At 43.2% G+C, this 22358-nt stretch overlaps 1 protein-coding gene across 3 annotated transcripts in view; it reads left to right on the top strand.

Moving 5' to 3' along the window:
- The window catches only part of pkd1a (polycystic kidney disease 1a), a 181800-nt gene that overhangs the window by 87190 nt on the left and 72252 nt on the right, over positions 1 to 22358 (top strand). For all 3 annotated transcript variants that reach the window (XM_017723917.2, XM_037543202.1, XM_017723916.2), the window contains 5 exons: positions 5930 to 6210; positions 8981 to 9745; positions 12009 to 12140; positions 12830 to 13005; positions 21317 to 21450. In XM_017723917.2, coding sequence (XP_017579406.2) covers positions 5930 to 6210; positions 8981 to 9745; positions 12009 to 12140; positions 12830 to 13005; positions 21317 to 21450 — 1488 coding nt within the window. The remainder of the gene's footprint in view (positions 1 to 5929; positions 6211 to 8980; positions 9746 to 12008; positions 12141 to 12829; positions 13006 to 21316; positions 21451 to 22358) is intronic.

Raw genomic sequence — 22358 nt, 5'->3', positions numbered from 1 at the left:
CCCTCTCTCTCTCTCCCTCTCTCCCTCTCTCTCTCTCTCTCTCTCTCTCTTCCCCTCTCTCTCTCTCTCTCTCTCTCTCTCTCTCTCTCTCTCTCTCTCTCTCTCTCGCTCTCTCCCTCTCTCTCTCCCTCTCTCCCTCTCTCTCTCTCTCTCTTCCCCTCTCTCTCTCTCTCTCTCTCTCTCTCGCTCTCTCCCTCTCTCTCTCTCTCTCTCCCTCTCTCTCTCTCTCTCTTCCCCTCTCTCTCTCTCTCTCTCTCTCTCTCTCTCTCTCTCTTCCCCTCTCTCTCTCTCTCTCTCTCTGTCTCTCTCTCTCTCTCTCTCTCTTCCCCTCTCTCTCTCTCTCTCTCTCTCTCTCTCTCTCTCTCTCTCTCTCTCCCTCTCTCCCTCTCTCTCTCTCTCTCTTCCCCTCTCTCTCTCTCTCTCTCTCTCTCTCCCTCTCTCTCTCTCTCTCTCTCTCTCTCTTCCCCTCTCTCTTCCCCTGTCTCTCTCTCTTTCTCTTCCACTGTCTCTCTCTCTCTCTCTTCCCCTCTCTCTCTCTCTCTCTCTCTGTCTCTCTCTCTCTCTCTCTTCCCCTCTCTCTCTCTCTCTCTCTCTCTCTCTCTCTCCCTCTCTCCCTCTCTCTCTCTCTCTCTCTCTCTCTCTTCCCCTCTCTCTCTCTCTCTCTCTCTCTCTCTCTCTCTCTCTCTCTCTCTCTCTCTCTCTTCCCCTCTCTCTCTCTCTCTGTCTCTGTCTCTCTCTCTCTCTCTCTCTCTCTCTTCCCCTCTCTCTCTCTCCCTCTCTCTCCTCCTCACCTTTTGTCCTCCAGAACAACATCAACAGCCTCCTTTGAGAGAGTCTAGGCTAGACTTGTTTGCTCGACATGCTTTGTGTCTGGACCCAAGATCCATCATAGACCCCTGTCACCATGGCAACACGATTGATTGATGGCTTGATTGGTTGCCATGTGAGGCACCCAGGCAGATTGAGCTTTGAGATAAACACAGTTCAAACAAACACATAAACAACCTAGTTAATGTGCAAGTAATTTAAGAGAAATACGAATAAGTCAAATATGCTGCAGAGCTAGATTCGTGATCTAGCTAGCTGCTGCTTTAAAACAGCGTTTTCTTCAGCTCATCTGGGTAAATTGTTCTGTCTGCGCTACACCAACAATTATAGAGCAGTTTTTTTTTTGCTACGTTATGTTGTGTTTCCAGTTTAAAGAGTTTTGCAGCTGATTGAAACTAGACAGGGTGGAGACGACAACAACGAATTTGTTACCATGCTAATGTTAGCTTGATTAGCACAAAAAAAAACAGCTATCTGATCTGTCCAGTTTCTAGGTAGCCATGTGAACAGCTTGCTCCGCTTTCTTAGGCTGGCTGTACACGGTGAAACTTGCATGCAGCTGGTTGCATGTTGTGAGTGCAACTTGACAGTTACATAAATTCCACAACAATCATTATTACCCACACTGCATTCAGTTACTCCACTAGGTATGCAAATGAACAGCTCATGTTTCTGATACGCCGCATCACTTTTGCAGTGGTGCTTTAAAGTTTGTGAACCCTTCAGAATTGTATATATTTCTGCATAAATTCGTTCTAAAACTTCATCAGACGTCCTAATAGTAGATAAAAAGAATCAGATTAAACAAATGAGAGAAAAATAGATTTTACATATCTATGAGTGGCAAAAGTATGTGAATTGCTTTTAGCATCTGCAGCTAAACGTTTCCGATAGTTGTTGATTAGTCCTGCACATCAGCTTGGTGGAGTTTTAGCCCATTCTTATGTAATAAACAGCTTCAACGTTGTTGTGTTGGTGGGTTTCCTCCCATGAACTGCTGCTTCAGATCCTTCAACGACATTTTTATAGGATTAAGGTCAGGACTTTGACTTGATACAATCCATGATACAAACCATGATACTGCCACCACCGTATTTCGCAGATGGGTTAATGTTTAATTAGCTGTCACGGTTGTGTCTCACTCATTCTGTCCTCGAAGCACAATAAGCTGATCACAGGCTGCATCTCAGTCTCTGCTGTCATTATTTTCATCCTTTGGATCCCAAATTAATCTGAGCTCTGTGTAAAATTCATGACCGGTGCATCCCTAGCTGCGAGAAGACCACTTTATTGATACAAAGGAACACAAATGGCAGATTTTCAGTCCACTTTGCTGCTTCAGGCTCAATGTTGTCACGCTATGGGCGCATTATGTTATGAAGTCGTCTTAAATTGAACAGAAGATCAGTTTATTCGAGCTCAAGCAGCTCCCACAAACTCTGTCTTGTATAAATATTAGTTTATGAATGTTCCTTTGTGTTGAGCCATTGATTTACGTTCAGCTAGAGGATCCTAGAAAAGGCTTATTCTTCCATTCGTTCCTTTTAAAAACACGAAACCTTAATAAATCATACGGTTTTATTGTTTTCTCTCTTTAATCATTTTTCCCTCTGCTTCAGAAGAAAAGTATGCAGGGAAAAAGCCGAAGGGCTTTGTGGGTGAACAGTGCGAGTGAGGTGGTGCTGAATTATGAGCATTATGTTGATTATTCATACTTCAGTTGTATAATTCTTGCAAGGATACATCACTGCAGGTTGCATCATTACTGAAGATGAGCTGAGCATGACAGTGCTGTCAAGGATTTGTCTCCTGATTGAACAGATGGATTCGTGTGTGGATGAATAGATGCCTCATGGCTGGATGGATGTAAGCATAACCTGGTGGCTGCATGGATGCATATAAAATACATTAGTTCATACTGATGACTTGCAGTTATTAATACTAGTGAAAATATTGCCAGCAGTAAGTCATTAATTTCTGCCTTTTTTGGTCACGGCATGGCCGGGATTTGAACCCGAGACTTAAAGTATAAAACCTTAAGTCAGCTCCTGTAATACAGGCTGAACTGGAGAACACAAAACACCGTCATGCTTAAAATAACAATGACATGTAAAATGTATCTAAACCTACATTTTAGCTTGAGCAAAACGCCGTAAACCTTTTCTGTGAAGAGAACCGATGAATAAGGCCTCCACTCCCAGTGCTACAATGTGTATATAACTTAAAGGGCCCATATCATACACATGCGCACACACACACACACACACACACACACACACACACATATACACTTTCTAAGCCGCTTCTCCTTCTGAGTCGCGGGGGGGTGCAGGATACACCCTGGGCAGGCCGCCAGTCCATCGCAGGGCAGACAGACAGTCACAATCTCACACACACACACACACACACACACACCCACACACACCCAGGGGCAATTTAGCATGTCCAATTGGCCTGACTGCATGTCTTTGGACTGTGGGGGGAAACCGGAGAACCCGGAGGAAACCCACACAGACACAGGGAGAACATGCAAACTCCACACAGAGAGGACCCCGGTCACCTGGGCAGGGAATCGAACCCAGGCCCTTCTTGCTGCGAGGCGACGGCGCTGCCTTTTCTTGTATTTTAGTTTTTGAGTTTGACTTGTGACATTTGCATGGACATAATTTCATTTCTACATGACCTTTTTCCAACCTCTCTTTAATCCTTACCTTGTGGTCACACCGGCAGCGACACGACACAACAAAGCAGCCCGAGGTCTTTCATTTCAACGAGAGCTGGCGATTTCCGGGGACAGGACGCAGTGCCAACGTTGGCGACGTGAAGTGGGCGGAGTCAGGGATGCAACAAAGTTGAGCATAGTTTAAGTTTGTGCAAATGAGGAGCGAAGTGACATGGCGAGCAATGTAGTACGTACTTTAACTCAGCCGCTGTGTAACGTTATGCTTCTGTTTGGTTCCAAGATAATTGTTCCTACCACAGGTGGAATAGTGGTGGTGGTGCTTTCGCTGAAAATAGACAGCAGTCCCAAAGACTAAATATTGTTTTACTCAGATACTGACTGCACAGACACGGGGGTTAAATACAAATAAGCACACCAAGTGATTTCTCACCAGGATTTTTATTTTTAGCGGGAATATATCTGATTTGTGCTTGGCGTCAGTGAAACCATGGTAAACAGCGGTCAGAAATGCCCACAGACGATGAGTGACCAGCGATTTGGACGTCGGCAGTCAGGCAAAAGTCACTGCTGGTGTGGAGGCAGAGTTAGAAACCGGCTGTTTATGGTACTGTGCCTTTAAGATTGAGATATATGATGTATTATAAAACAGTTCCGGCCACGCAAACTGATTGGTTGAGAACCATTCTAGCTGTGCTGGTATTTCACCGTTACATCACAAACACTGCATCACTCTGCTGAGACGCCGTTGCTAAGCAACGAGTTTGACAGCTGTAGGAGACGCTCAAGCTGTTCAACGTTATAACTTCTTGCTTTGCCACAAACAGAAAATGGACACTTTTGACCGACAGGCGATTTGGTCCGACTCTGAAGATGAGACTACGCTAAATACCCAAACTGTCAGTTGGTCTGTGTGGAGCTGGAGAACAAACTGCTGGCTGTGCAGCAAGTGGGCGGAGCTCATTACTCTGATGTAGCAACGAGCTGCTTGTTAAGGAACTATCATTTGGCAGAAGGAACTGAACATTAAAACATATTAAACGCCGCGTTCACGGCCCAGTTTATTCATTCTTACTGTATTTATTTAACTGTTGTGTTAAAGCAATAGAGCACTCGAGGTCGCAAGTAACATCACAGCCGACCAGATCACAGCCCTGATGTTATTTCGCAATAACACACTCCCTCTTGTGTTCTATTGCTTAAGCCTGTCATGAGCTACCCTGGACTCATGAAGGATGCTGGAGACAGGCGAAACGTCTGCAGCAGCTGCTTTAACTTTATTGTCACACCAACAAATGCACCAAAACCAAAGCTGGTCTCTTTCAGTGGCTTCAAGGTTCGACTTTTCAGTCCTTCTCTCAAAGTTGAGCATCTTAGCTGTTTAGTCTGTCGCTGCTGCTGCTTGTCCCTCCTCTCTCTGTCTGTGTCTCTGTGTCTGTCTGTGTCTCTCTCTCTCTCTCTCTCTCTCTCTCTCTCTCTCTCTCTCTCTCTCTCTCTCTCTCTCTCTCTCTCTCTCTCTCCCAACCCTCAGGCACCGCCGTCCCACCCTCTCTCCCAGCCATCGTCAGTGCCTGTGGGTTGGGCGACTGCCACAATATGTAAATGAGCTTTGTTTTGATTGGCTACCCAGGATTCACAAAAGACTTATGGCTGAAACACTCCTGATAACGTAAAGGTGTTTTTGTGACATCACAGAAATATCATCATCATCATCATCATCATCATCATCATCATCATCGTTGACCGCTAGTGCAGATAGGGTCGCGGTTTCGCGGGGGGGTGCTGGAGCCTATCCCAGCAGTCACTGGGCGGAAGGCAGGATACAGAAACAGTGAATTCGAAACAGCCTGTTTTTGCATATCCATATTTCCAGATATTGACAGAGTAGTGAGTATATTTGTAACTTTAACAATGTTTACATATTACTTCAAACTCCTTTATTAAATGAAAGACATTTCTGCTGCTTGTTTGAGTTTGAGAAATGTGAGAGTTTAGAATGACAGTCATTTCAGTCAGTAAATATCTGTTTAACTAAAACTATTGGAGTATATTATACAGTTTAGCAAATATGAACATTCAATTATTTGGGCTGATATCAGAATTTTTAGCCCCAACCTGAAATCGGTATTAGCCACAATTTTTATATCAGTTGACCTCTATTATAAATAGGCCAACATGAATGAATAACCACCCAAACGGGTTATAAATGAAACATTTTCAGTGATAAAAATATTTGTGAATGTGAAAAGCTCATGGCTAATGGGCTCAGACTGCAACAGCAACTTTGTAAAACCCTGGACAAACTTTTCACTAATAAAATTTTGTCATCTTGCACTTTTTTTTTGTTTAGTTACATTTAATAATTCTGTGCGTTCCTAATACATTTATACAAACATCTTTCACCTCTGACCTCTTTTCTAGGCTGCGGTGACCTGTGTGCCCCCATTGCTGTGTGCCGGCCCCTGGACGTCACACTCAACAGCAGCTACCCGTCCACTTCTGGAGCTCCGTCCTGTCCTGTGCTGGAGCAGTGGTGTCCCTACTTGTCCTCGTGCCTGCCTCTCAGAAGCCCCTGCCGGCCGGACTCTTGCCCAAATTGCTCCGGGGTGGACCCTCTGCCCCCTGCAACCATGCATCCGCACTACCGCCTGCTCGCGGAGGTCCTGTTCACACTACCCCCCGGACCCTCCACACATGCATGGGTGAGCTGCTGCGCGGTCTGATTGTGAAACTGTATAGTCTACTAGCTGCCAAGGCTACTCCATAAAATGGGAATTTAAAAAATAATAAATTTGGATTCACACAGACTTTTTATATACATTTTGCCATTCTTTGAGAGCAAGCAAGCAAGTTTTCACAGCAGGAGGTTCTAACCCCTTCTCTGTCACCCCTCATTGCTTGCTAGTCTGATTGAATACATTCTGATTATTGATTAAGACTGAGGTGTTTATCTGCTCACTCTACACAACAATCTGAGGGAGAATCATGGAAATTATATGCTCACTACAAGGAATTTGATCTAGAATTATGTGCACACGTAGAGAACCACTTAGTTTAGACGTTACCATGACGACAAACATCACGTGAGTCCAGTCAGAGCGAGATGAGCAGCAGTGTGCAGTGCTTGTGTTTTTTATTGCTTCAAAATGATGTCAGACTCAGGAAATACTCACGTTTGTATGTTTCTTTGGTCGCAGCCATCTTACCCTTCTTTTGTTTGTTTGTTTGTTTTTCTTTTTCTCGTAACACTCCATTCGGAGTGAGTCTTTGACAATCCTCCGCTTGGAGGGCCATGTAGCCCTAACACTTCGCCCTACCCATCTATCTCAACAAAAATCGGAACACCCTACCCCTAGATATAAACATGCAAAACGGAGGGGTAAGTGTTAGGGGCAAGGGGTGAGATGGGATTGGGCCTTAGTAAACATTGGCATCACAACTACCCTGCGTTTGAGCTTAAGTACAGCTGTCGCAACCGGCTCGTTTTGCTTTCAGCTGGTTTACAGTTGTGCAGTCCTGATTGAAACATTCTTCAGTTGTTCTGATTAAATGTTCTGCTTTGTTCCCTGAAGAACCCGCATATATGCTCCTCAGCTAAACCGTAACTGAGCAGAAGACAGCATGAATAGGAAGCATTAGTGCTTTTCAGCACCATGTAGTCCTTCCAACTATCAGTCTGGTGTTAATTACCACCCACCCCCCTGTTTATGACAGTGTTATGCTAAAGTACTAAATAATCCATTTGGGAAGTGGGATAATTATACACAGCGTGTAAAACGCCGCCGCTGTTTACTTTAAGCCGGAAACATAGCAGTTAGTGGAGGTATGTGAATTGGAAAGTGAACTTACGACGGCATGACTGTTTTTAGCTTATTGTATTTGAGGTTGTTGTAGTTTTTTGAGATGAATTTGACTCTAACAGTAAATGAATGAAACTAATCAAACCGTCTATACTGTTAACCTGAACGACTTACAAGATTCTTCTTTATCAACATTCGTCTCATTGGTAAGGAAACTGGCTAAGTTCAGTCTTTTTGCATTGCATTTCTTTTTTTTAGCTAAGGCTTTCATGCAGCTGGCTGTATGAGTTGTGTAAGTTGCCTGCAACACGATTTCTGTGCAGCTTGACAGTCACAAGAAGCAATTAAGAAACAAAGTTGCATGCAACACATTCAGTTACACCACTGAACCAAATTAGCAGCTCATATTTTGTTTATCTATTAACAAATCATTCTCGCTATGAAGTATAATTTACATATTTGCAGCATTTTTAATATCTTTGTGGGTGTTTTCCAGCTGTCATTCCTATTTTTTGTCTGTATCTGCAAATCTGCCTGTTATCTCTCTATCTAGAGCTCTTTACTATATATTTGAGTTTTCTTTTCTGTTATTTGTGTGTTCATTTTGAAAATGAATATTTAAGTGTCCATTATGGTTAAAGCCTACTTGATGTCTCACTCGTTCTTTTCTAGAAGTTCTTCGAAGATCTCAGTTTCCACGTCTGTAATAACTTTCATAATTTGAACTCCAAAGGAATCAGATCTCTGTGTAAAATGAGGAGATATCAAGAGAGCAGACAATGAGTGTAGCTACCAATTTTGAGTCAGTTATGTTGGGATGGGGGGGGTCTCCTTTTTGACCACCCAATAAACAACCTTCTGTTTGAATTTCTTGTCTACAATCAACAGTTTAAAAGTATGTTGTTTGACGTGATCGCGTGATGTGTAATCAGTTTTATGACTTCACGTTGTGGAGATACTTGCAACTGAGTTGCAGGACGCTTTACATTATACAGCGCAAGTGCAGTTTAGGGTCTCTTTTTATTTGGACAGTCCACTGTAGTCCCCTGTAGAGTATCTACAAATCTTCAAATTGTTACCAAACTGTCTGTTGAAGCTCAGTTGATTCTAAATACTGGTGGGGTTAGCATCAGGATTTGGACCAGGGTTAGGGATAGGACCAGTGTGCGGGTTGGGTTTAGGTTTTGGGTTGAGGTTAAGGTTAAGGTTAGGATTAGAGCCAAGTTTAGAGTTCAGTTTAGTAGATATTTAGTTGAATGTAACTTGAAAGTAAATTTAAGTATCTACAAAGCATCTAAAGTGGACTATCTAAATAAAGTGTAACCCAGTTGTGTTTTATGTAGGTTTCAAGCAATTTAAGTTGCAATAAAAGTAGAAAGTCCAGCTAATAATTGGACTGTCAAAAGATTAAAGTCATGAATCATGAGACTTCAATTCCAGATCATTAAAATCATTAATTAAAACATCATGAATGTCATTAAAGGTGCTGAAATGAAACAACTTTTAAAAAACATACATATGTAAAAAACATTTCTTATGTAAAGCAATATATGTGTCAGTAAACCGTGCCAGGTGGTATTTAGACCTGAATTAATAAAATCGATTCCCTTTCTTTAACCGTTAACCATTCTTTCCTGTTCTTGCTGAAATGACCCATGTGATTTCCTCACAGGTCCAGAAGGAGCTAGAAGACCTGCTGGTAGCCCCGGGTGACTTTATCGCCCTCCAGCACGACGCTGGGCCATCCGGTCTTCTGAGCTGCTCTCCTGACCCTTCGTCGCCATGGAAACAGAGCTTCCTGGTCCTGAACCGCTCCAACTGGCTGCACGCTAATGAAACTCTGGAGGCGGGCGGAGATGGAGAGTGGGTGGAGGAGTCCGTGTGCCAGATTAGGGTGCTCTATGTGGGGCAGAATGAAACCAAACTGCAGGGTCCATTTCTCAAGTCTGGGCTTCCCCAGCCTGGCGACTACAGCCTGGAAGTGAAATTGGACGATCCTGACTTTCCTGTGCCCGCTTCCTGTCCCATTCACATCATCCCACCTTTGGGCCTCAGCGTGGTCCATCCATCTAATCGAAACGGGGTGGTCTACTTTTTGCCCAATCAGACGTCAATCCTAGTCAAAGTACGCTCGGAACACAGTGCTGTGATTGGCTGGCAGGGCACCAATAAGACCGAGCCGTTCCAGCACTTGTGCCCACAAGCACTGGTCCCCAAAGTGACAGACTGTAGAGTACTCGACCCAAACAATGACACCCTCTTCGCCTGGCTGGATCTTCAGCTGGACTCCACACCCAGCCAGACCAGCGTGGTGCTGCATGCCCAGAGCGAGGTGACTGAGGCTAGGCTGGAGATTCAGGCGAAAGTGGAGGAGCCGCTGCGAGGCCTACTCATCCAGCCTCATCCCAGCCAAAGGGTGCTGATGGAGTCTGTAGTGGTAAGATGACCAGAGATGATCATATCTCTTCAGTACCCTGCGAAACAGTAATTGTTATAGTAGCAGTGGGCAGTATACCAGTCAGTATACCAGCCCATCTGTAGGGGTCAAAATGGCTGCATCCACTCACTGTCCACTCTATTAGACACTCCTACCTTCTCGGTCCACCTTGTAGATGTAAAGTCAGAGGCGACAGCTCATCTGCTGCTGCAGTTTGTGTTGGGCATCCTCTAGTCCTTCATCAGTGGTCACAGGACGCTGTCAGCTGGATGTGTTTGGTTGGTGGACTATTCTCAGTCCAGCAGTGACACTGAGGTGTTTAAAAACTCCAGCAGCACTGCTGTCTGATCCACTCATACCAGCGCAACACACACCAACATACCACCACCACGTCAGTGTTACTGCAGTGCTGAGAATGATCCACCACCCAAATAGTACCTGCTCTTTGAGGGTCCGTGAGGGTCCTGACCACTGAAGAACAAGGTAAAAGGGCACCTATATAGTAAGTGGAGCTGATAAAATGGACAATGTGCGTAGAAACAAGGAGGAGGTCATAATGTTATGTCTGATTGGGGTGTGTGTGTGTGTGTGTGTGTGTGTGTGTGTGTGTGTACATATAGCACATCTTATGTATACTGCATTTTCTCTTCAACACTCTTTCTGTCTCCTTCCGTTTCCTCTATCTCTATTAGTTCAGCTCTTATCTGTATATGGTGATATGAACTGAATCAGAAATTTTTGGCCACTTGTGGGTTATACAGCCGTTTCCCAGTTCTGGTCCTTGACCACCAATACCCTGCACATTTTTAGGTTCATTTTTCTAGGAATGTACCAATATGGAATTTCCTGGCCAAGCTCTTCAGGGTGGGGATCTTTTGTCCATCAGTTGGTTAGATGCTTCAATGGACTGCTCATCATGTTTACAGCGCTTGCTTTTTACTGGTCAGATTTAAAGTGCGGTCACTGAAAAACAAAATAAAACCAGACCACTAAGTGGAAATGGAATGTTTGGGCTTTTGTTGGGTGACACAAGTGACAATTGCATCTCTGCTGACTGGAAATGTGCATTGCAGGTAGGTCCACAGGGTCAAAGGGCTGTCTGATTCTGCTATTCGACTGGGCTGTAGGAGGAAATAATGAAGAATTTTATTGAATCATTGAATGCAGAGCTTCCAGAAACACAGCCTTAAGCAGAATTTGCTCGTGGCATCTCCTTAAATTTATAAACGAAAAATAAATAAATAAACAAAACAAAAAAACCAAGACAGACAAACGAAGATTATTTTGCAAACATTATAATTATCATATATTCGCAAGTGTGTTAAGTCTCAAGTTTAGTCTCGAATTTAGGTTTAGTCTCATCATATTAGCTGCAGACACGGCATTGTACAACAGTAAACCCCGATTAAAAGCCTGTCAGCATCCACACAAGTAACAACAATAATAAACTTCTTTGGAACGTGTTGCAGGCATCAAATTCAAAATGAGTGAATATTTGCAAATAACAATAAAGTTTATCCGTTTGAACATTAAATATCTTGTCTTTGTAGCGTATTCAATTGAATATAGGTTGAAAAGAATTTGCAAATCATCATATTCTGTTATATGTTTTACACAACGTCCCAACTTCATTGAAATTGGGGTTGTACTTCAGATGTTTTATGCAGGCAGTTACAGGCGGCCATTCTCCACTTGCAGACATGATTGTGCCACCAATTAAACCGGATTAGAACATTTTTTTAATGCTAGTATTGACATGGCACTAAATTCTAGATATTTTTGGTATTACTAATGTGTAGATTCGAGCACTAGATAATGAATGGTTTACTCTTTCTGATCTTTACAGGGGTTTTACGTGTCATATTCTAATGCTGTACCATTATATAGAACAATGAGGCTGCCTTTACATCAGAACTGTGACTCTGAGGTGGTTGAGATGATTACGGCTCTCCTTTATAAAGTTCATGTTCATTAGTGTTCTCAGAGGTGTTTCTCAGTTTTTTTTCCTGTGACATCCTGCTGACTGCCCTTCCTCTCCTCATGTTCTTCGTCTGTGGTGCCGCTCGTTACCTTTCCCCTTCTTGACATTCTTCTAGCGCAGATGTTCAGTTCTCTTTTTTTTATCCTGGCTGCCTCTAATTATCTGTCCACTCGCTGCACTACTCGGTTCAGGCTTTATGTTTTTTGATCTTCTCTTTCATTTATTGCTCAAAAACTCTCTTCAATATGTCTTTCTCACAAAGTCTCTCTCTCTCTCTCTCAGAGCTACATGGCATCTGTAGAAGGAGGAACTGACCCCTCTTTCCGGTGGACGGTGGACGATAAGCCGTACTTTACCTATTACAACACCGTGCTCAACATCATCTACCAGAATGCTGCTGTCTACAAACTCACAGTAAGCCCCTTTAACTCTGTTATCAGATTAACTAGGAGATTGTTGTCTCTGTGTGTGTGTGTGTGTGTGTGTGTGTGTGTGTGTGTGTGTGTGTGTGTGTGTGTGTGTGTGATGATGTGACTGTGTTGAGCTGCTAGTGAGTAACGAGGGGTGAAATAGGAGGGGTGAGAACCCCCCTGAACAGTTCACGCTTCTCCACAAAGACGTGTCGAGATAGAGCGGAAAGCACAGCTGCAGCTTTCTTCATATCAAACAATCCCGCACAACTAACACAATGTTGACATGCTTGCTGGCCTACAAAGTGGAAAATCTTGGGTTTTTTTGTTTTTCTGAATCATGCACATCACCGTTGAGATACATTTCATACATTACTGAAGGAAAAAGGACCTCCAAAATAGGTTGGGGGGTTTTATGGTTATGTAGTTACTCTGAATCCCTGTTTTGTGATTACATCACCTTGGACCTCCCTCTCCCACCACCCCTACCTATCATGCAGGGAAAACTACCTCAGAGAAACAAATAACAAGTGCTGAGTTCAGAGAAAAGAAAGCATATTTCAAGCAGAAGTGGTGATTGGTCTGGGCTCTGCCGTCTCTCTGATACACTTCAGAGTCTTACTCCATGTGTATAAAGTCAAACAGCGAGCTTGTGTTATCAGCTGGACTGATGACCTCTGTCTGGTTTCCTAGGTAACAGCCATGAACAATGTGAGCAGCCTGACGGAGGATTTCAACGTGACAGTGGACAGAATGAACCCGATGAGCGAGATAACTGTGAGAGGGGTCCCTGAAATTGTGACCCAGGGGCATGCTCAGGCTCTCTCTGCCTCGCTAGAAGTGGATGTTTCGGTGGACGCCACTTTCCGGTTAGTTCTGTTACTAGTGTTGCAGTGCTGGAGTGCAAGGCCTCCTTACCTGACTGGCCTTTTCGTCATTATTGGAAAAAATGATGTCGATGTCATATTCAAATGTCATGTTTAAAATACAGTCAGCTAATTCACATAGTCGTCCACCTACCCCAAGCACCTGAAGTTGTAAGGTTTTGCCCTGGGCCTACAAGGTTAATATAAAAGAAGTATTTTTTAGCTGTTTAGACGTGGGCAAATCACCCAGGCCCTAAAGCAGCAAAGCGTCCCCTCTCCATCACACTACCACCACCACCACCAAATGAACAAACTCGCAGCCTTTTCTTATTCTTCTTAATTTCACTACTGAAAACCGCTTCTATTAGCTGACTCTTCTAACTGTGTTGCTGGTTTGTGATGTTGTGAGTGAACATCTAGACTTCTTCTCTTTCTTCATCTCCCTCATTAAAATTGAGGGTAACTGCAGTAGATCAGATTTTGTCAGTAATCCGATCAACGTGTTTACTTGCACTTGAGTAGTCAGATAATGGGGAAACTTCTGGTCTGCATGAGTTGGGCAGTAATCAGATTTCTGGTTTGCAACCAGCCAATAAACTCAGAAGACGACGTGACGTAAACTCAAACTTTATGATGCAGCTTTTTAAAAAACATTGCGCCACTTTACCTGAAAATATGAACATACATCATCTAGAAGATGAAGAATATTTAAATCCTTCGTTTCATCAACCATGTATTTGGTTTCAGTGTCGCTCCAAAAGTGTTTCGCTGCGTTTCGCGGCAACACCACTCACTTATTTCCGGTACTGCGTTCTGTTTTCACACATGCACAGACTGAGAGATCCGAAAGAAATCAGAGTAAGAGTTTACATGCACTGAGAATCGGATTACTGAGCTAAAATCCAGCCTCTTCATCAGATTTCTTAAACAGATTTCTAGTCCTTGCTCTGATCTAAACTGCCATCCATGTGGCAAGCTGGGGTTTGATGCCCCACCCAGGGAAGCACAAAACAGTTTACCAATAAGATTGGTCAATGCTCTTAATGCCGCATGTCTAATGACTAAATTGTAAAAGATGTTAGTTTTAGTCTTGTGTTTACAGCCTATAATCTCTGGAAATCTGTTAAAGAGGAGGTTCAGTATATTACATATTTTGTTGTTTTCTGACTGATGTGGTGTTGGGTGTTTTTAATATTCCTGAAGTTGCATGTCTTGACTTTCAGCCTGTTAGAGTTAATCCAGCCTGTCAGTGCCCGGTTTTGGAGAGATCTTAGCAGAGATGGACAGAGCTGCAATTTGCATAATAATCTGAGAGCTGTTATGTTTCCTCTGAAGTTGTGCACAGAGTTAAAAAAAATACAGTGAGCTGAAAGCTAGTTATTTGAGGTTATTGTGGTAGTAAAAATAAAACAGTTGAGTTTTTATAGACGCAGGTGTTCAGTTGTGGTCCTGGAGATCTACCACCCTGCAGAGTTTCACTCCAACCCTAATGTTAACCACCTGCTCCAGGCAATGAAGGCTTTCGGGGGCATCTGAACATTAGAGCCTGGAGCTGTATTACAGAAACATCTTATCTGTCTAGTCACCCTGACAACTTTGAAGACTTATGTAGTTAGGCCTGAATTTAGGACAGTAGCTATTACAGAACAACCATTCATAATCTTATCCATGAATTCCAGATGAGAAAACAGTATTACAGAAACATCCTAACTAGACCAAACATCTTCAGAAGAGTCTTCATCTACTTCTGTTTTAACCATCTGTTTCTATTGTTTTATGCAGTGTCAAGCGACGTTACGTTAATCTGCACTAAAATCGGTGCTTTGACTTGTGAGATTTATTTCCGAACAGTGTTTTAAAGCCACAGACTCTGCAGACTCGATATCCACCTTCCCCTCTTATTACCTTTCTGTGTTAATGTTGATAAAAACTCATCAGATACGACATTACAGTGATGGTGGTGAACAATGAGGAGACAGAGCTGAACCGTGTGGGTTTATCAGGAGGAATAACGTCAGCACGCTCTGCTAAAGCTTTTGGGAAACTGAAACTGAAACTGGAGAGCAACGACTCTGATAAACAGCACAAATTGCTGACACAACATTATTGATTTCCAGTTTATGGCTCTTCCGTTCTGTTTGACCTTTTTTGTACATCAGTAATGGTAGCTAATGTTAGCTGCCTGGCGAACTAGCTTAATTACTTTGTGTTTACATTGTCTGCATGTAGTCAGTTGCAAGGTAACAGACATGATAGTTGATTGTGGACTTCGATCAAGTAAGTAAAGATTTCTGAACTTGAGAGAAGATGCTGTAAAATAAGATAAGATTCCTAAATTATGGTAAGATTTGCTTCTGTAATACAAAATACTGTATCTTATCTTGACCTCTCAGATCTTAAGACAATAAGATAGGACATGTCTGTAATACAGCCAAGTGTGTGCTGGATCGGAACTCTTTAGAGGTGTAAATCTCCAGGACCAGGTTGGCCCTAATGTGTAGTCACATTAAGATTGATTTTGATTTGATTTTTTTTTTTTAATAATTGGATGCAATTTTTAATGCAGGGGAACCTTCATAGCAAATCCAGTGTGTTAACATGCTGAGAATGTGAGAAGATGAAAAGCACAAGGAAACTTATTCTTCCAGTAGTACGTTTTGTTTTTTAACACTGTGATACATATATCATAGACACCAACATTTCATTAAGTAAGGTCATTAATAGGTCATATTTCTTTCCAGGTACGAACAAATTAGGATACGCATAGATAAACCAACAACAGCACAAAGGGCACCATCATACCATTAACAAATCTTTAGGTTACGAACGTAACCCCGGTTCTCTGATAGCATGCGTGAGGTATCTCACTATAGGGCACACCCCTCTATGTAGTCCTCAGAAGCACTTGTATCAATACGCCAGCCCCTATTGGCTGGCAGCCAGGACGTGAGCGTCAGGGAGGAGCCGCCCCTCCTCCGTATTTAAAGGCTGACGCAACGTCACTTGGTTATTCAAAATGAGCACACCTCTTCCTCTCTTCACGCAAGGAGGGTGGTCTGGTGAGATACCTCACTTGTGCTGTCAGAGAACCGGGGTTACGTTCGTAACCTAAAGTGCTCTTTCAAGCATTCATTTCGGAATCTCACTACGATATGCCGACTCCCATATTGCCAGAGAAGCTTACTTCGAAAAAGTGGCCACCCCAAGCCATGTAAATGTGCTCCGTCAGAGAGGAATCATTCCCTGGCCAGTGGGTCCCGTCCCTCAGGTGAGCATATACTAAGCACAGTATAAATTAGGCGCAGTGACATCCAGCCTGTAAAACCTAGTAAATGTATGAGGCAAGGCCCAGTTGGCTACAGCACAAATCTCCTGAATAGAAACGCCCTGAAACAGGGCCCGGAATGTTGCCATTCCCCTTGTGGAATGTGCCCTCAAGCCAGAGGAAGGCTGCATGCCTTTGCTAGAGTAAACTAGAGCTGTAGCACCCACTATCCAGTGGGACACTGTTTAGTGATGTGCTTCCCAAGGTGAGGTCTTGCCCAGGATACAAACAGCTGATCAGTTTTCCTAAACTCTTCCGTCCTGTTCAGATATATGCGCAGTGTGCTTCCCAGACACTGCATGTGTATTCGCCGCTGCTCATCAGAGGCAAACGGTGGGGCGTAAAAAGCCGTCAGCACAAGACGAGGAAACATCACAGACGAATCACCAATTTGGGTTAAGGGCCGGGTTAGGTTTCCGCATGATCTCCAGATCCCCCGGTGCAAACTGAGTGCAGGTTGGCTGTACCGAAAACGCATTGATTTCACTGTTTCTCTGATGCCAGCGCCAGTAAAAGGGACATATCCCACGAAGGAGTGAGTAATTTGGATACAGGGCAGAGCCGTCGTGCTCCCTTCGTAACACGGCATATCAGGGGGTGCTGTCCCACTGTTGTGCCATCAAAGCCCACGTGGCAGGAGGATATTGCAGCCAAATACTTTCATAGTGGAAAGGGTTTTTCCCTTATCCAAGAGCTCCTGTAAGAAGGACCAAATCACAGGGATAGAGCACTGGAAAGGTCCCGCCTGTGATTTCGCACACCACTTCTCAAAAACTCACCACTTATGGGCATAAAGGGTTCGAGTAGATGAGGCCCTGGCATTGAATCGTCGCTATAATATTATTGGGCAAACCTACGTTAGTTAGGTTGGACCTTTCACGGGCCAAGCCCAAAGAGCTAGACGCTCTGGATGAGGGCAAAAAAAGTCCCCCTTGCACTTGTTAATTAATTAATTAATTAATTAAGTGACCCTTATTAGTCCCACAACGGGGAAATTTCACCTCCGCATTTAACCCATCCGTGAAGTGAACCACCACATACACACTAGTGAGCACACCGGCAACCTTACGGTCACGACGCTGGATCCCTAACCTCCAGCCCATGACTGCCCCTTGTGATAGTAGATCAACTGGACTGTCTCCGCCACCTGCTACTTCTCCGGCCAGTTTGGGGCTATCTGAATGAGTGACAGCCCCTGATGTCTCACCCTGGTCAGATTTGGTGGTATCCGCGCCAGCGGTGGAAACGCATACAGGAGGACATGCGGCTACGGGTGTGCTAGTGCATCCACTCCCATTGGCACATCCTGGTTGTTCAGAGAGAACAACCACAGGCACTGAGCATTTTCCTTAGTGGCGAATAAACCTACAGCCGCTTTCCCGAAGTGGTCCCAGATCTGATACTTGTTTGGGGACAACGTAGTGAGCAGGTCCGCTGGTGAAGGAATGATGTTAACACAACGGAACAAACAGGCAAGTTACCGCCTGGCAACCGAGTTCTTAGCTCAGGCTGTGGACAGTTAAGCTAAGCGCCCAAGTGCAGTCATGTTGAAGCTGAGTTTATGAGTGAAGCGAGAAGAGGTTTTGAATAACCTAGTGACTTCAGTGGCATCAGCCCTTAAATACGGAGGAGGGACGGCTCCTCCTTGACGCGCCTGTCCTGGCTGCCAGCCAATAGGGGCTGGCGTATTGATACAAGTGCTTCTGAGGACTACCCATAGTGAGATACTGAAATGAAAAGAGAACTGTACAATACAGGAAAAAGATTTACTGATGCTATTAACCCCTCATCCCAAGCCCTGTTTTCTTTTACGTTAATTTAATTTCATGTTAAAATTTGTCTTCATTACAGCTTCCATTCTGACTCTTGCTTTCAGGTTTTTAAAGAAATCTGCTGAGATTTTTCCCCCACACCTTTAAAGTTCAGTTATAGAAGTTGGTTTGCTTTTACTGCTTCTTACAATACATTGACCCCAGTAATATATTTCAAAAATACAATAGAAGACTTATTCTACATCTCGCATACAGCGGGTAAAATAAGTACTGAACACATCACCAATTTTCTAAGTAAATATATTTTTGAAGGTTCTATTGACATGAAATTCTCACCAGATGTCAGAAACAACCCATCCAGTCCACACCAATAAATCAAACCATAGATGTCCATAAATTATGTGTAATAATGAGAAATGACAAGGGGAAAAAGTATAGAACACATGAGAAAAGAGAGGTGCAAAAAGCCATGGAAAGTCATGACACCAGCTGAAACCTACCAGTAAATAGAAAGCAATCCTGCCGTTTAGTGCAAATTAATATCAGCTGGGGGTCCTGCTGGAAGTAGCCATTAGAAGATGGGTACACTGTGGTCATAAAGGGATGGACATGGTCAGCAACAATACTCAGGTAGGCTGCAGCATTTAAACGATGCTCAGTTGGTACTAAGGAGCCCAAAGTGTGCCAAGAAAATATCCCCCACACCATCAGACCACCACCACCAGCCTGAACCGCTGATACAACACAGGATGGATCCATGCTTTCATGTTGTTTACGCCAAATTCTGACCCCACCATCTGAATGTCACAGCTGAAATCGAGACTCGTCAGACCAGGCAACGTTTCTCCAATCTTCTATTGTCCAATTTCGTTGAGCCCGTGCGAACTGTAGCCTCGGTTTCCTGTTCTTAGCTGACAGGAGTGGCACCCGGTGTGGTCTCCTGCTGCTGTAGCCCATCTTCTTCAAGGTTCGACATGTTGAGTGTTCAGAGATCGTCTTCTGCATTATTTGGTTGTAACAAGTGGTTATTTGAGCTACTGCTGCCTTTCTATCATCTGGAACCAGTCTGCCCGTTCTCCTCTGACCTCTCACATCAACAAGGCATTTTCGTCCACACAACTGACCGCTCACTGGACATTTCCTCTTTTCCGGACTGTTCTCTGTAAATCCTAGAGATGGTTGTGTGTGATAATCCCAGTAGATCAGCAGTTTCTGAAATACTCAGACCAGCCCGTCTGGCACCAACAACCACGCCACGTTCAAAGCCCCTTAAATCCCCTTTCTTCCCCGTTCTGATGCTCGGTCTGCACTTCAGCAAGTGGTCTTGACCACCTCTACATGCCTGAATGCAGTGAGTTGTGGCCGTGTGATTGGCTGATTAGCTATTTATGTTAACAAGCGACTGAACACTGTTTACTTGGCAAATTGGTGACGTGTTAAATCATTTCCCCACATTATTCATAAGTTATAGTATTGTGTAATAATTTTTATTTACCCACCAACAGGTCCTGGTCAGTTAAGAGGTTAAGATGCGTGTGTTTATTTTCAAAACTTGACATTTCTTGTCTATAGAAGTTGTGCTAGGGCTTCATTAAATGAAGTCAAGTGGTCTTTGTCATTCCTCAGTAGAACTTATATACACTGGAGCAAATGTAAAGGGTCCATGATTTATATTTGAATGTTTGGTTAGCACTTGAGAGCTTGTTGGACACATTCTAAATTGTTATTTAGACGTTGTAATGCATGCCAGATTTTTCCGTGTTGCATCTTTCTTTAATCAAAGGGTAATTTAGCCCGCACATGCAGTATCTGATGTCTTTCATCATCAAATTAAAGACTGTTATTTGAATATTCTATGTAATACATGCCGACGTTTCCTGGAACTGAACTTGGAGAGTTTGAAGGGACTTTCCAGACTTATGCTTTAACAGTACATGTACAGAGTCACCTATGAGAGCGTATAGTCTGTATATAGTACAAAAAAATAATACACATACTCACTCATATGGGCACAGGCTGGACACACACCTTCACTGTCTCATATTCTCTCACCTCTCACACACTCACACACACACCACCCTCCGCATGCCCTGTAATGGCACTCTACAGTGCACACGACTGCTCTCGATTTACAGCCTGTGGTTAGTGAAGATTGCTGACAAGAATTTTCCCCCACGCCGCTCCTGCCACCGGGCTTAGCACAGCTTCCAAACTTTCCATTTTCTCCTCAGGATCTCTTTCTCTCTCCCTCTCTGGCCGCTTCCAGACACATCTGCTGCTGCAAGCGCTTTCATGCTTTCATCATAACAGTTTTTGAGGAGATTCTGATGAGCCCTGCATCTCACTTCTCTCTTCATCTTCCATCAGCATCCACACCGCACTACACTAAATTCATAGTGCTGCAGCACTCCAGTCCAGACTTCAGACCCTTTTCTGTGTTTGTGTTAAAACAGAGTTCTGTGCAAAGGTTTGGTCACTCCAAAATCGGCGTTATGTTGGTTTTTAATAAAATATAAGTAAACATCTTCTACGGAACACACTTCTATGCATTTGAATGCAGGATTTCTCTTTATATTTGCTGAATTTAACATATTAATGGAGAAAATAAAACAATGGAGGTGCAAAGGCTATGACACATTTAATACTTTGTTTTATTTTGTTTTTACAGAAAACATAATAGAAATTATGCATTGAAATATAGGTTATGTATCAGCAAACATCAATAAATTGTCATTTGACCAGAGGCCCCTACACTTTTACATAATTAAGCTTTTTCCGTTGTATACAGCTTCCAGTGTCAGAGGGAGAGATATAAAGACATAGCTGGCCTGACTGGGGTCTTTTAGAAGTAATAGGTTCACTCACAACCTTTCAACATCAGAGCCAGAGAGAGGATCAGTTGCAGATAACTTCAGAAGTGAAATACCACCTTGCGTCTTAATCCCACAGCACCAGAAGAGAATCCCCGTTATAGTGTTTTCCTTTTTTTCTCTTTTTTTTTTGACTTGTATCTGCTATTTGCAGACCTCTCATTGGCGGAACCCTTGCTTTGTATTTGACTTCTCTGTTCTAAGCCTTACCCTTATTGTTTTGTGAACTGAGTCCGTTCAAACATAAATAATCCAGGAAATGAAGCATGCTGTGTGTATTTGTGTACTGTGTTTATCTGGGTGTGTGGGTGTGTGGATTCTGTTGGCAATGATTCTCTGTGTCTCAGGTGGTCGTTTGGAGACGGAGGCAACATGACGTTTCACTTTAAACCACCCTATGATGTCCCTCACCAGAGCCATGACCCCTCTAAAACACAGGTTTCCCTGCAAAGCGATGTCAAGTACACGTACACTCAGCCTGGTAAATAACTTGAACCTTAACAAACATAATAAACTGCAATGGACTGGATCAGCCAAGCATGTGTCTGCTCAAATTAGATTTTGAGTATTGGAAAATATGTTTTATAAGTTTTATGGTTACAGAATGTTGACTGGCTTGCAACTAGACTCTGACTGGCTTTGAACTGACTTGCAACTTGACACAAACTCAAGACGTAAGAGTCATGAAGATTTAAGCCTGAAAAAATTAACAAAACAGATTAAAGGGCTGCCAGCCTTAATGAGGTAAAGCAATAAAACTTTTTGTTTCCTGTGTGATTTCACCCTGTCAGTTCTCCTACAGCGGCATCTGATTTAATACACCTTCTAATAACAAGACACATTTCCTCACAGAAAAGCCTGCTGTGTTTTAAAGGAAAGAGGCAAAAGATGATTTATATATAAGGATATAAGGCAATTGATAATTTAACTGAAATACTCAGCTAGTCAGAAGGTTTTCCTATAATAAAAAGCTTGTTATTTGAAGCCATGTTGAAGCTGACAGGTTTTTAGTGTGGTTTACTTCAGTACAGTGTAATGTCTTCAGCCAGTAGCAAGGCTAAACAAAAAAAAACTCATGACTTGACTTTACTTAGACTGGCATTACAGAGACTTGAGACTCGACTCAGGCTTGCACCTCAGAGATTTGAGACTCAACGCAGACTTGCGCCCCAGAGACTCAAGTTGGACCTTTTGGAGATTGGAGAATCTCACACTCCAGAGACTCGAGACTCGATGTAAACTCACACCCCAGAAACTCTTGATTTAGACTCACACCTCAGAGAACTGAGACTCAACTCAGACTTGCACCTCAGAGATTCTGGTTACAAATATACTGATAACTTGCCTCCCAATAAGAGTATTGATCATGTATTTTTTTTTTCTTTATTG

Source organism: Pygocentrus nattereri, chromosome 12, assembly GCF_015220715.1.
Source record: "Pygocentrus nattereri isolate fPygNat1 chromosome 12, fPygNat1.pri, whole genome shotgun sequence".
Taxonomy (NCBI): Eukaryota; Metazoa; Chordata; class Actinopteri; order Characiformes; family Serrasalmidae; genus Pygocentrus; species Pygocentrus nattereri.
The sequence above is the reverse complement of the archived record's forward strand: the minus strand, read 5'-3'. Positions and strand labels throughout refer to the sequence as shown.